The following is a 13,807-nucleotide window of genomic DNA, read 5'->3' as shown; positions in this document are numbered from 1 at the left end:
GGTTAACATGTTTTCATTTCAATTAACATTCATTATTTTGTCTCTGGTTCAAAATAGCCACCATGTCAACAATCTGGGTATCTCCCGTCCCTGTTTTAGAACCAATTAGTTTTGATTTTGCAAACAAATTCAATTTTATTCTTGAATGGGCACTTTGATATTAACATGAGAATAGAATGCACACAGGCAGTCCTTTGATGACAGCAAACAAACACTGTTATTACTGGGGAGAGACTGTCCACTGAGGGGTTCCCACATCTCTGAGCTGACAGGCCCATCTTAGGCGACCAGAGCACAGAGACAGGGCAGAGAATAAGCTCTGTTGATGGCCATGGCGACTGATGGTGTGAGCTTTGGTTTTCTACCAGTGAATGGGTCTGAATGGTGGCTACCCCGACAGGGTTGCTGTGAGTGAATAAGCAGGGGGTTACATCCACACCTCTAGATCAGTGTGTAGTTGTCACTCAAAGCAAATGGGTTGGTCCCGCTATTGTTTACTCTCTGGAGCTGTTTTGCCCCTTCAGTAGCTGTTCACATACAGAGGCAAACACAGGCACTCAAAGTGGTGGAATGCTGTGTGTGAGTAACAGAACTGAAGGGAAAAGGCAGCATTTCTACTGCGTGTGCTCGTATCGCCACCCATTCCCAGTCCCCTGCCCTCTTCCCATTAAAATATTTCAACAGAAATTGCTGAATTTCGTACAGCAGGATTATGTTGGTAAATTTATTCTCACAGATGTGCTTATTGTTAAAAAAAAAATTGATTGCTCTGCCACCTCCATGCTATGGGCCCTGACCATGGCACCACTCTGCAACAGTCAGCGAATAGCTAGGCCACAGCTGAGGTCCTCAGAGCCCTTTGCTGCAGGTGTGTGATCGGGGGGGGGGGGGGGGGGGGGGGGGGGGGGAGCCTGCATGGCTGAGTCAAAAGCAGGAGCGAAAAGCGCTCATGTGGAAAGCCAAACGTTAAAGGTGACATTTCTGAGAACTTGGATAGGAACAACCTGGAAGAGAATTACCACGACCTGGCCAGTCCATCCTGCCGGTCTGTGATATTACCTTGTAAGTGTGTGATTGGATCCATGGCCACTGAACTGCTCTTCTGCATATAATGAGCTTGCTCATGATAGATGGATTTGCTTGAAGAAGTCTTCTGATCAGTGTCCCAAAGAACATTTTTAGAGCATAGGTAGATTTAACATGACATTCACATGCAGTACTATGTAGCACTGTGGGCTTATTAGAAGAACTGGTTGCTGTGTAGGTACAGCCCAGTAGTGTTCACTAATCGATGACACTTTAAATTTCTATTCTAGCTTACCTTTCTTTATCAATGGCACTACACTTAATACTTCTCACTTATTTCAAAGACTGTGTATAACATATGATGAAAATACAGAAAAACTGCCCAGTCTTCCTCTCCGAGGCAGGCAGAGGAAGGATTGATGAGAGCTGTTTTCTTAAAAACAAAAGACAGAAAGAAAGAGCAAATCACTGCCCTTTCTGGAACATACAGTATCCTGAGGAAGACAAACTTAGAAGAGCCACTTTGTGCTGTAGTCAATGTCACCACTGGGCCTGATTAAGATGGAATGTTGAAACAAACATTGCTATGACCAACTACTTATGATAGTCACAGGAAAAGGGCTCATAGAAGGCAGTGGATTGAAAGCTTGACCCGGAATAAACATTTGTTGTGAAGCTAGGAGGCCATTGCTAAACTCAGATTTGAATAGTAGATAGAAGGGACATGGATGCCACCAATAGCTGGCTGGACATAAAATCAGTAGGCCCAGTGGGTAGATGGTGTGGACAGGGAAGAGGGAGGTGTGCATCATGGCTCTAAAGTTTGAATCCTGTTATGCCTAGGCACTTTGGGAATAGACAGATTTTACTATTTAGCCAGCTGGAGTCAAGGTACTTGTCTGGGGAGAACTCTGACCTGGAAGTGATTACAAGCCACAGTGAAGTCAAGGGCAGTGCCACTGTCTGTGAAGGGGCCTCAGGAGGCTTTCCGTGAGCTGATATCTGAGCTAATCTTGAAGAAAGGAGGATGGGGTGGGAGAGAAATGTAGGGAAGAATGAAGATATGCCAGGAAAAAGGAACACAGAGAACACCAATGACGGGCTCTAGGAAACGTGTCTGTGGCTGGAAGAAAAAGTGGTAGGAGTCCCAGTCAGAAAATGTATGTATGCACACATGTAAACTTACACACATACAGGTTGGTGACTGGATCAAAGCAAATAGTGAGCCTATTAAAACAGGCGGTGGTGATTTCCCACCAAGCTCAGTGTCTGTAGTGCCACCAGGGAGACAGGAAAGTGAGGATTTCTCACTGCATGAGAATCACATGATCAGAGAAGTAGCTAGGAACCATTCTTGTGTTTTAGAAACATGAATTCTGGGAAATTTGGTAGACTTATAACAGAAAAACCAAGGGAAAGCAGTTCAGTAAACAGGACAGGAGCACTGGTGGGGGGGTGTGGGGGAGGGTTCTGATTGTCTATCTAGAGGGGCTTCTAGGTCGGGGTTTTCTTTTACGGTGTCATCAGTCTGCAGGAGGTGAGGCCACCACTCAGTCTTGCCAGGCAGAAATGAGTCAGCCCAGTGGCCAAGGAAAGGCTGACAGGACCTGCCTCCAGACCAAATTGCTGTGTCACCCTGTTGATGAATGTTGGTGACACTGGGCATAGCATTTACATCAAGACTGCTTCATCGGATTTCATTCTTCATTGACTTGGAAATTGAAGTATTTGAGTCAGAATTCTTAGTCGCTTGCCTTGACTGAGTTGGTTATTTTTTTTTTTTTTTTTTTTTTATGATTTGAACTGGATTGGAGGAATCAAAACAGACGCAGACATTAGGGAAGTTAATGTTTTACATTAACTTGGCTTACATCTTGGTGGCACATAGCTTCACATACTTGACTTCAGGTTGAGTGCCTTTTGCACCAAGGCTCTACCTCGGTTGACATAAGGAACACCCAGTATTGCCCCCATCTGCCAGGTGTGCTCAAGTCTTTGAAACAAGCAGCAAGTCAAAATGCTATAGGCTTTGTACTAAACATTCGTAGGCATCTGAGGCAAGGTTGAATTGTTTCTACCTAGACATGATCCATGACCATCCACCATTGGGTCATGGATGGTGGTGTATGCTTGAGCTGGTGGGATGTGTTTTCAAAGAAGCTGTTCTTATGTAACTGAGCCCTCCCACTAAGGGCACGAATGCCCAGGAGGGGTCTCAAGTTCTTCTGGATTGTTGCCAAGTTTTCCTGGGGAAATAGCTATGATGTCCTTCTTGCTCTCTTTCAAATTAGTGATCTCACTTTTTATTAACTGTTGCTGCGCACATATCTGCACACACACACACATACATCTTGCTCATTCATAGAAAACTACAGCTAGTCCATGTGTTGTAGAAGAGTTCTGGCATTTATTACCAATGAATATAACCACAGAACACTCCCACACCTCAGGCTCAGGGAACATTGCAGGACAGAGGTGGAAAGCCAAAGGATCAGGCAGTTTTCTGTGAATCTGGGTCTCCCACTAATGTCAGAAACTACAGCCGTAAAGCCTTGCCAACATGGCTTCCTAAACTGAGCTGATAAAGGGCAACAGCCATAAGCATGCCCAAGTGGACATGGGCTGCAAGGCGCCAACCCTACACAAAGAACTAAGCCTTCCACCAAGGAATGCTGAGAGTGAGGTACTTCTTCTTCCTCAGGGAAGAGCATGTCAATTGGCTATTCATTACCGAGAAGTCACCCCTGAACACACACATACAAGTCCCACCATCAGCATCAGCTTTAAGGAACTTTTTGCTCTATTACCCCATGATGCTGTGGTTAACTGCAGAGTGCCAGCTACACAGCAGGCATGAGCAATATCTCCACCCCATAGGGATGTCTTAAACATCCACCTGCTACTGTAACCCTCGTAGGCACCGGCCAGCCTCACCTCCTTGCCTGTCTGAAGGAATGTAATTTGATAATGAAGTTCAGGTTCAGAGGCAGAGAACATGTCATTAGCTGGTGATTGATTGCTGGCTCCACGTTTGCAGTGTCCGCTACTCCCTCCCCTCCCCTTGCCTCAACTCCCTGAGGCTCTTTTTCTGCTGAATCATCACTACCCATGGCCATGTTCATTCCAAGGAAACCCTGAGGACTTTATATCCTCTTCCAGAAGCTCAGAACAGGACTTGTTTCGGTCTTGTGGGGCCTAAATCCAGGAGAAGGGCTGGCAAATGAAAGCATGTCTTTTTGTTCTCACTACTCACTGACAGCAACAGACATGTGCTGTGTGAATGAAGATAATGTGAAGGGCTCTGTTGAAGAAACTATGGACACTAATATTAACCCGGTACCAAGAGCCTGTTCCACTGCCATAGGGAGTCTCTCACATAAATGCTTGTGCTGGTTGGCTGAAGCAGGCCTTGAGAGAGTCAGACATGACCTGCAGCCCTCAAGTCAATGTGATTCACAAATGCAAGCGATGAATGTTTTCCATCCCAGATAGAGTGGTAAAGCCAATATAGGAAGCTTTGGGGATAGTGGCAGTCCCCCAACAGCACACACAAGAATTTTAAAGCTACTCTTCTAGGCTAGACTGAGATATGCTGTAGAAATTTCAATAAGACTAGCCTCCATAGGTTTATCTATTTGAAGATTTGCTCTCCATTTGGTGGAACTGTTTGGGAAGGATTGGAAGTGTGGCCTCGTTGGAGGAGGTCCCTGTCACCAGGGACAGGCTTTCTGGTTTCAAAAGACCAGCACCATTTCCACTGTGTTCTCTGCCTCCTGCCTGAGGATCAAGATGTGAGCTCTCAGCTCTAATCCTAAGAAACTTCTGTCTTTATTATGGCTGTTATTGCTATGAAGAGATACCATGGCCAAGACAATTTCAAAAGCACTTAATTTGAAGACTCAAAATTCCCTGATGTTAGCATCCATGATCATCATAGCTGGTAGCATAGCAGCAGGCAGATAGACATAATGCTGATGCAGCAGCCAAGAGCTTCTATCCTGATCTGAAAGTTGGAGATAGGCAGGTAGGTAGATACATAATTTGATAAATAGATGGATGGATGGATAGATAGATAGATGGGAGAATGGATGGATGGATAAATGTGAGAGAGAGAGAAAGAGAGAGAGAGAACAAGTACACGCTAACTAGGATCCATGGGCTTCAGAGACCTCAAAGCACACTCCCCAATGACACACCTCCTCTTACACCTCCTAATCCTCCCTAAACAGTTCCATGAACTGGAGACCAAGTATTCAAACACATCAGTCTATGGCAGTGGGGGCATTTTCATCCAAACTACCATAAGCTATAAGCCCAATTCAATGTTCTTTTACAAGCTGCCTTCGTAGTGGTGTTTTGTGGCAGCTGTAGAAAAATAACAGACAGGGACCAAGGCAAAGCTTCATTTTTGGATACTCTCAGAGGGCTTCATTTTTGAATACTCTCAGAGGGCCCCGAGCCTCACCACCAACCAAATCCAGGACTTCAGACAGGACTCTGCCTCTCTTGGTCCTTCCGTTCCCTCTTCAGTAAACAAACAAGGTGAATCCTGACTGCTCTCAACCTGCCTAGAACTTTGTTCTCTGGTTCTTTGGTCAGACAGGTTCAGAAATGTTTTCTCTCCAGCCTGGATCCCTGATGGCCCCAGGCAGCTATGCTACGGATATGAACTGACTCCCTTTGATGCTGCTCTCAGGGACTTCTCCCAACACCCAACTGCCTCCCTTAAATTACTAATGAATGTGCGGGGTGGCATAAGAAACAGGTTTTCTCTGTCGACACCCCCCACACATACTCTCTCTCACTCACTCACTCACTAGCTCACTTCTGCTCGTTCAGAAGTGGGACAAGCTTAACTCAGATACCACAGCTGATTTTCTAAGGGATGTGGGCATCATCTCTCACCTGGCAGAGCAAATTCCATCTAGCTTCATGGGTTCTTGGTGGTTAAAGACCCTTCGGATCTACACCCTGAGAGTTTATCGAATCTCCATGCAGCGGTCACTCCTTTTCTTTGGAGTCTCATCTACGGGGGAGAAGATTGTAATATCTGCCACTTGTATTGCTTCTTGTTGAAGATTGCACTTGTTATAGGTGTTACTGTGAAAATAAGTACCTGAGAAAAGTAAGTTTAAAAGGGGGGAATTATGTATTTTTTGGCTCCAGGATTCGGAGGTTTTAATCCACAGACTTTGACTCTAGTAATGCTGGCCCTGTGGCTGGGCAGAGCATCATGGTGGTAGAAGCACACGTATGTGACAGGCTCCTCAGACACAAAACAAACCCAGAAAGAGATAAGAGCATGTAGTTCCCAAGAACATGCCTCTTCCCCAGAGATCTCCCTGTGCTAGGTCTTGCCTGCAGCTTGTAATTCCCTCATATTTAAATCCATTAAGGGCTTAATCTGTTTGTTGTATCAGAGCCTGCAGGATCCAATAATTTCCTAAAAGTGCATCAGCTAGCAACAAGCCCCCAGTAATCAGCCCATTGGGGCATTTCCCACTAAAGGCCCCCAGTAATCAGCCCATTGAGCTGCTTCCCACTAAAGGCCCTCAGTACATCGGCCCATTGGGGCACTTCCCACAAACAGGTCCCCGGCGTATCATCCAGTTTGAGACATTATACCAGAAACACCCCAAGTACATCAGCCTGCCGAGGCATTTTAAGTTCAAACCATAACACATTGTGGATTTTATAACGGGCACCAGATGTAGGCTCTGTTTCTTTCATTTACCTATGAGAAATTGGGATTTTTAGCATTAAATGTCCTGTCAAGGTCACACTGTGCATAAGTGGGTCAGCTGAGGGTTAGCTGTGTTTCCCGACTGTAGAGTCCACATGCCACTCATCGTGTAGGAACCCCTGCCACAGCAGAACACCTCAAGGGAATCGTAGCTATCCTATCTGATTGATGGACAGTGCTGGGTGCCTGTTGGCGGGCAGCGCAAAGGTGTTTGCCCTTGGCACATGGGAGTCACAGCAAGTGGACTGCATGGAGATTGGCTTCAGCTGAGGGAGAAAGGGTGGCAGTAACTTCAGGTCTCTCTCTCTCTCTCAGTGGTCAGTGATACAGAGATGGGGTCCTTTTTTGTGGACACAGCCATCATAGTAGTGCCACTTATAATTGCAACAACAGTCAGATGGGGACACTAGGGCTGAAATGAAAGAAGAGAATGCTGGTTAACAGTTGGAAATGATGTCGGCCCAGAGTGGCATGTTGGAAGCTCTGCTGAAATTGCTTTAAGATACACTCAGAGATGGTGTTCTATAGCTGTGAAAGTCTTCGGTGGTGTTTGGAGTAATTCTGTGTGACGTGCTCACACAGTAGCCACCTGCCGTCGATCTGGAAGCTGCCCGGCAGCCCCAGGAGAGTGCGAGGTGGTAGGAGGCTGTTTGGGACACTTGTGATGAGTTGCTGGGGCTCACTGTAACGCTCCCTCTCATTGTTTCTGAAGTGTCTGTGATGTTCTTTCCATGCAGGCATGTGAGGTTTCTCAGTGTTTCAGTTTTGCTTGGTTCAGCTACTGGGTGAAATGTATGCTTTGGAGAGAAAACCTCCTGGCAACTTTTCATGATTTGGAACAAATTAGAGTGCTCACTAGCATCTCTGGGACCTCTTATCTGTTTTAGGGAAGCTTCTGTGTTATTTAGCTGTGTTCTTTGGGAACAACCTAGGGGAAACACCAGTGCAGGGCAGAGATCCGGCTAACTTATCCCTTCTATTTTCTTCCTTAGGCAGAAGAAGGGGAACGTGGCCCACAAACACTGGGTTGGACCTTCAAATCTGGCTAAGTGCAAGCCTTGTCCCGTGGCACAGTCAGCGATGGTCTGTGGGTCGGATGGTCACACGTACACATCCAAGGTTGGTCCTTACTGTTGTCCATATCGTAAGAATCACCTAAAATCTCTGTACCCTGTGGGCAGCCTGGTCAGTCAGGGCCCTGCCCTGGAGGAGCACAGACTCTGAAATAGGGAACTTCTGGCCAAAGAGGCAAATATGGAATGTGATGGCAATGGCTGAAGGCCAAAGCAGGGAGTGGGATGTGCTCTGTCCAAAAGATGCCGGCGGCATAGCTCGACCCAATGGAGAAACAGCCTGGGAGCTGATGCTTCCGGTGGCTAGACGGAGCTGTGATTTTTCCCACCTCCTCTACCTTCTTGAGTTTCAGTGAGGTTTCCTAGTGGAGCCTATGGCTGGTGAGTTCCTATGGAGATTACCCAGTCACCCTGGGTCCCCTTGCTGTGTGGGGCTCAAGCCTTTCTGCCCCTTCCCCTTTCCTTTTCCTGCTAGCCACACTGTTCTATTTTCTGTGCTGCCCAGGCTGATCTTCACACTACAGACCCCACCAGCCCGGAGAGAGCCCTCACTGCCTGCTCTGATCATGGCTGCTTCCCCCCAGTGATTTTTGTGATGCACAGGCCGTGTTTTTATTTTAGCATTCCAGGGCCACAGCCACGGCACAGGGAGTTCATTCGTTCACTCAATGGGTATCGTTTGCAGCCTTGCTGTGTGCCAGGCAGAGTGCTAAGTGCTAGGAAAATATAATCTGATAGAAATAAAGCAGACAGCTTTTGTCATAGGCAGAGTCATAATCCTCCTCTCTGCATCTGCAGGCCTACCCTGTCAGTTGGAACTACTGTGTGCGTGGCCAGAGCCAGTGTGTCCTTCCTGCTCACACAGCCCTATAGCACACCTCAGTTTCCCCTTCCCTCCTTCCTCTTGATCTCAGATAGAGTTGATTGGAGACAGATTTTAATAATAGTTTGATTCTGATACTGTAACATATCTGAGATAGTGGGTTTATAGGTATCACTGAAAATCTATTCTTATCTACCATTCTCAAAGGCTGCAGGTCCCAGGTAGACCTGAGCTGCAGGGCAGCAGTGCAGGACTTGGCTAACGTGCTGGCCTGTAGTGCTATCAGTTGCTCAAGAACTGTCTCTGAATCTTTGCTGATCAAGGCCCTCCTGTAGCTGGGGAGGTTGGCTTGTGATAGAAAAGGTACTGCCTTACTCAGGAGGCAGGGATCTGTATTGGAAAGATTCCATTGTGATGGCTCCTCATTTTGCAGAAGAGAACTGGCCTCTACACAAGAGTTGAGCGAAGCACTCAGAGGCCTGCCCCATCCCTAACACCACTCTGCCAGCAGGTATTACCCTTCAGATCCTGAATAGGTGGGGTGAGTCTATGTCAGCTGTTTTCCTGGGGCAAAATGAGATGGAAGACTGATCATCAAAGGCTATTGTTAGTATATACTACGGCAATCTTCTATTGTTGTCACAAAATGCCTGAGATAATCAACTTTCAAGGATGAATAGTTTGTCTTGGCTGGTGACCTCAGAGGTCTCATTTTATCATCTGGCTCCATAGCTTGGGGCTTGTGCAGGCACAGCTCAGCATGGAGGAGGAGAAGAGTCCTATTCACCTTATGGTGGCTATGAAAAAAAAATAAAGTGAAGGAACCTGGGATTCCAACATCGCCCTCCCCCCCCACCATGGGCATATGCTCAGTGACATAAGTTCTTCCATCCAGCCTCTACATCCTAAATGTCCTACTTCCTTCAGTGCTACCATGGACTGGGGTCAAGCCTTCCACACTTAGGCTGTTGGTGGGTATCCAGATCCAAACTACAGAATGTGTGACACTAAGGTTCCTTGGGACAAGGCTTATGGCAGGTTCTGATGCTCATGGGCTTCTGCCTGGAGATATGTGATTTACCCACTTCACTACATAAAACAAGGAAGCAGGGTGGCGGGAATGACAATATTTCAGGGTAGGTGGTGTTGGGTCCTGGTACAAGTGGCCAGGTCTTCTGCCTTTGTTCCCTGTGAATGTCACAAATCAAATACAGTTAAGTCACAGCATTGTACTGTTTCTTGAAAGCCTGTGAGGCAAAGACCAGTTACAAACCATGATGGTACTCAGTGGGGTTTTCTTCCAGAGGGCATATTTCCATATGGTCAGGTTTACTATTGTTTTACTTATTGCCCCTAAAGATGGGGTCCCTTGTTTATTGAGGTTCAAAGAGATGTTTGGATCTTAAAGATGATGTTGGGTCTTAAAGACAAAGCTTTGGAGAATACTAATAGAGGCTTGGTTAGTGTGAGTGAATGTGTTAACTATAAATAAACACTGGCTTCCTATCCCATGGAGCTGTGGCCTTTTGAGGTCATCATTCCTGGAAAACAGAGGACAGCTGAGACCATGGCGCATGCGTAAGCAGAAGTGACTTCGTGCTATCAAGTCACACTTAGAATAATCTTTGACCAAAGCACAGCCTCAGACCTGGCATTTCCATGAAACCCATCCTAGGTGAGCAGCCACCAATTTCCAGCTGAATTGTTTCTCTCTTCAAGCTGGGCCTGTTGGCTATGGAGAGTCAGGGAAGGCAGGAGAAGGAGCACACTTTTCAGGCTGGCCATGGAGCAGGTGTCCTTCCTGGAGACACACGAGGCAAGCTTTGCTTCTGCGTGTGGAGTTTACCTTGTAAGGTTAACCATTAAAGAGTCACGGTTTCGCATTCATCTGCCTCCACGTAGGATGGGAATGAAAGGGATGGGACCAATGCTGGTGATGTTGGGGTCGAATGGCATTGCTCCTGACTGGCTCAGTGGTTTCTGGAGAAAACAGCCCAAAGAGGTATCAGGGGGGCCTAGCCCGATCTTGGTGACTGATAGATTTGAAACACAAAAAGTCATCTGACCTATGAGCTCAGCATAAGGGAACCTACATCTTCATCCCAGCTGAGCTTGCAAATCCTTTTGTCAACAGAGTTTTGGCTGTAACCTAGTATGTTTGGACCCTATCGTTTGCAAAACCCTTTCTTTTCCCTGCCGTTCCTTGCATGGCTGGGTGGAAGCAGGGTCCACGCTGCTGGATTCTGGCTCTGTTCTGCGGGAAAGTTTGTGATCATCTTCCATTCAGGTGGGCCAGCCTGGGTTTCTACTTCCGGAAGGGAAAGCTATTTTAGAAATGGCAGCAGACCTGGGGTGGTGATCAGGTCTTAGAAGCTCAGAGAGGGCCAGCAGGAGCTCCTGCTGGGTGCTTCTCCTACAGGAAAAAAGCCATCCAATATGGCTTCCATGGACATGATGCTCCTGACTTTTCCCCAGGTGGGTACATGATATCCAGGACTGCAGCCCATATGGTATGTGAAACGCACGACTCTTCCTTGTCAAGGTACATGGCATCCATTCAGTTCGGATGCCTGGACCACTTTGTCCCTGTGCTGGGAGGGAGTTTCATTGCCTGGATCTTTCCCAGGAAATGTCATTGGCCATACTTACCGAATCTCTGATATCAGCCACTGCTCATTTCCCAGCCGGAATCTGGGACTAGCCTGTGAGAAGAGGGGTCTCTTGGTGGCACAGGTTTCTGAAGAGTCAGTGCTGTTCTTTGGCACCTGCCTGGCTCTTGATAATTGGGAGACAGCAGGCAAACACTCATTCGCTCTCGTCCCTCCCCCACATCTTCTTTAAAAGCTGTTAAACAATTAGCAAATGGCTCATTTATGTCTAGACACTGAAGAAAGATGTGGAGTTAAGAACTGCTCTGAAAGAAAATGTGTTCTCTAGGTTCTGAAAGCACATACAAGTGTGGGTGGGCCAGGAGCGCTTGCTTTACAGGGCTGGCATTTCTTCCAGCACGCTGTCCCTGTAGATTATATTATCTTTGCCGAGGCATCTTAATAGTTTCTAACAATTGCTACCAAGCAAAGGTCGTGTTTGAAGTTCTTGAGTCTCTGTTGGCCAGATTTTCCAAGAATAGGAAATTCAGAGGACTGAAGCTGATTCAGGGTGTAGGCATGTGAGACTCTTCTAGGCAGCTTTAGGCACTGTCTTTAGCTTCTAGGCCAGCCAGCCTGTGAGCATTTCTACCCCGAGAGGGTGGTTGCTCTGCTCTGCTTGTTATTGGCTTAGGCTGGCAGTAGATACATTTAGGGTAGGTTTGTTCCCTCCAGAACTGCACCATGTGAATGGTCTTTGCTTGTACATGGCTCCTGAGAGAGGGCCTTGCTGTAGGTGGAGAAGGATATCAAACAAAAGGGAACTGCAGGTAGAATGCATACCTTTGCACATGGGAGCCTGGTACCCTGTGGCAACAGTGAAGGCAGGAAAAGGGCGGCTGCCTCCATGCGCTCCCCTCAGACAGCACTGAAAGGACAGTGACAGTTCCCTTGTCTGTCCCTGCTCTTCCATGGCAGAGGAAAGAGAGCAGAGAGACCCCAGAGGGGAGGAACCATCTGATAAAGGATTCTGGAGTCAGATTCAGGAGTTGGTTTTCTGTTGCATAGAAAAGGCCAATAGAAGACGTTTTGTGTCTCTGGCGGCTTCTAGCCAACTCTAAGTGATTTTACCTCATACATTAGAAAATCTGAAATTTCGGGAGAATTCCAGGATGGATAGCAGATTCCCCAGCTTGCCTTTCACCCTCAGGCCATGTTCATTTCCAACTTCCTATCTTAGTCTGGGGGAGTCAGATATCATTTGGTAATGAGAGCTCATTTCTGTGGTAACCTTCAACTATTTTAAATACTTTTGCCTCTAGTTTATTGTCCCTTCCTCCCCCTTAAAGGTCTTCCATGAGGAGTAAGCATAAACAGTATTTAGAATAATTAACTGCATATTCACGAGGATATAGATTCTGGCCCCCATGACAAAATTCCAGATGAAACAGAGGCTTAAGCACATCAGCTCTGGCTTCTGGTCCATACAGAAGCCACCCAGAATTGACTGGGGTTCCGAACTGCCTCCATCCTGGGGCTGCCCAGGACCCACCTAGCTTGGTGTTCAGTCATACACAAGAATTGCAATAGTGAAGCTTTCCCTACGGGTGCAGCAAGGCTGCTGGAAGGAAAGTGGAGGCCATTCAGAAGTCGCCAGCCTTACCTGCTCACGACCCATTAGCCAGGATTACCTCATAGGTCCCAGCAAGCTGCAAAGGAGGATGGGAGTGTGGGTTTAATATTAGGTAGCCATGTAGCTCTCTGAAATCTGACAACTGTCCGAAGGGCAGAGGAAAGGTGTTATCTTGTAGCCACTGCCATGGTGACACTTCAGCACTGGGAAGGAGGCAGGTGCTACTACTTGCTGAGCAGTCCATGTTAAGCACTGTGCATTGAGCTTCCGTGCGCCAAGTGCTATTGTATTTCCTGTCATTTCAACGGGTTTTCAAAACACAGCAAGCGGCTTAGCCTTTGTTCACAAGCTCCGGTCATCTGGAAACAGCGGACCTTCATGGAGAAAGCCTCTACCAGGCTGGCCTGGGAGCAAGTCTGTAGGACGTTTTCTTGACTAATGACTGGTGTGGGAAGCCCCTGTCAGCGGTGCCACCACTGAGTAGTTGATTCTGGGTTGTACAAAAGGAGCCAAGGTGGAAAAGCCATTCGGAGAAGCTGCTCTGCTCTCTCTGCTTCTGTCCCTGCCTCCAGGTGCCTGCCTTGAGTTCCTTCTCTGAAACAGCCCTCTCCTTTCCAGGTAGCTTTTGGCCTCATCTGTATCCCAGCAACAGAAAGCAAACTAAGATGAGTACACACACTCATGAGTAAATACTGATGATTCCAAAGTAAAAGTGTTGGGGTGGGGAGAGGGGAGAAACACCTGAAAGGTCAACGTGGGTACTTCGTAAATAAAAACCCTCTGAAAAGCTGTAGAATCCTAGCTCTATCATCATAATCCTTCTGAATTTAAATGACAGGACCATGTACCTCAAACTTAGCTTAAACTACTCAATACACACACACACACACACACACACACACACACACACACACACACACA

At 47.0% G+C, this 13,807-nt stretch overlaps 1 protein-coding gene across 1 annotated transcript in view; it reads left to right on the top strand.

Moving 5' to 3' along the window:
- The window catches only part of Spock1 (SPARC (osteonectin), cwcv and kazal like domains proteoglycan 1), a 450,924-nt gene that overhangs the window by 323,349 nt on the left and 113,768 nt on the right, over positions 1-13,807 (top strand). Inside the window, exon 5 of the mRNA XM_055629382.1 lies at positions 7,762-7,888. Coding sequence (XP_055485357.1) covers positions 7,762-7,888 — 127 coding nt within the window. The remainder of the gene's footprint in view (positions 1-7,761; positions 7,889-13,807) is intronic.

Source organism: Psammomys obesus, unplaced genomic scaffold (assembly GCF_907164565.1).
Source record: "Psammomys obesus unplaced genomic scaffold, mPsaObe1.curated_primary_1811, whole genome shotgun sequence".
Taxonomy (NCBI): Eukaryota; Metazoa; Chordata; class Mammalia; order Rodentia; family Muridae; genus Psammomys; species Psammomys obesus.
Note: the sequence above shows the minus strand (reverse complement) of the source record. Positions and strands in the feature narration are given on the sequence as shown.